Below are 874 nucleotides of genomic sequence, written 5' to 3' on the forward strand. Positions count from 1 at the left end.
GGGGGGGTGCAACATGGCATCATGATACTTTTTTAAATAGTTAGATGATTTAGAGCATCTGCATGTTAGCCCCTTATCTTTCCCTGCTTTTAGGATTTAGGTTATTTTTCATAAGGAGCTAACTATTTATTAAGTAATACACATTATTATGTACTGATCTTAATGTTTGTGTATGTTAATAGTCTATCACACAGTAATTAAGTTATTTTCTTTATGACTAATAACCATTAACCTATTTATTTATACTGATTTAGTCTTTCACTTTATCTTTTACAGATTCAAAGAGATAAATTAAATATTTGATTCAAAGGAAAATGAGCATTTTGAAATGTTTTCTGCGGTCATGCACAGGCTACTCTCATTATTGGCAAGTACAAGCAAAGCAAATGGGATTCTACACTTTCAGGAGCTACACCTCTACTGTCAATGACGATGGTTCGAAGGAAGTTAGAATTGAAGTTCCATGGGGTGTTATTGCAGGTATATAACTTTTTTTTCCCTGAAATACTTATTCATGTTTGAACTTCATCAAGAATATTCATGAAATACAAAGAAATACTTGAAATTTGCCCGTGATGATAGGAAAGAGAGTGAGAGAGAGAATAATTGACAGTATCGATACTAAGGGCCTTCTGTGCTCCTAAAATTTTATCACAGGCAAGGAGTGGGGACCCGAATCAGGCAAGCCAGTTTTAGCTGTCCATGGCTGGCAAGACAACGCAGGGAGCTTCGACAGATTAGTGCCTCTTTTGAAGTCCGATTTGAGAATTCTTGCCATTGACTTACCAGGACATGGCAGGTCTTCTCCCTTTCCTCCGGTATAAAGTGTTGAAGTTAGTTATGTGCAAGTTGGAGAAATTTTCTGAATTGAAAT

General features: G+C 36.0%; 1 protein-coding gene across 1 annotated transcript in view; it reads left to right on the forward strand.

Moving 5' to 3' along the window:
• The window catches only part of LOC119585930 (probable serine hydrolase), an 8,531-nt gene that overhangs the window by 2,343 nt on the left and 5,314 nt on the right, over positions 1-874 (forward strand). The window contains exons 2-3 of the mRNA XM_037934650.1: positions 277-480; positions 658-822. Coding sequence (XP_037790578.1) covers positions 315-480; positions 658-822 — 331 coding nt within the window. The 5' untranslated portion in view covers positions 277-314. The remainder of the gene's footprint in view (positions 1-276; positions 481-657; positions 823-874) is intronic.

This window comes from Penaeus monodon, chromosome 20, assembly GCF_015228065.2.
Source record: "Penaeus monodon isolate SGIC_2016 chromosome 20, NSTDA_Pmon_1, whole genome shotgun sequence".
Taxonomy (NCBI): domain Eukaryota; kingdom Metazoa; phylum Arthropoda; class Malacostraca; order Decapoda; family Penaeidae; genus Penaeus; species Penaeus monodon.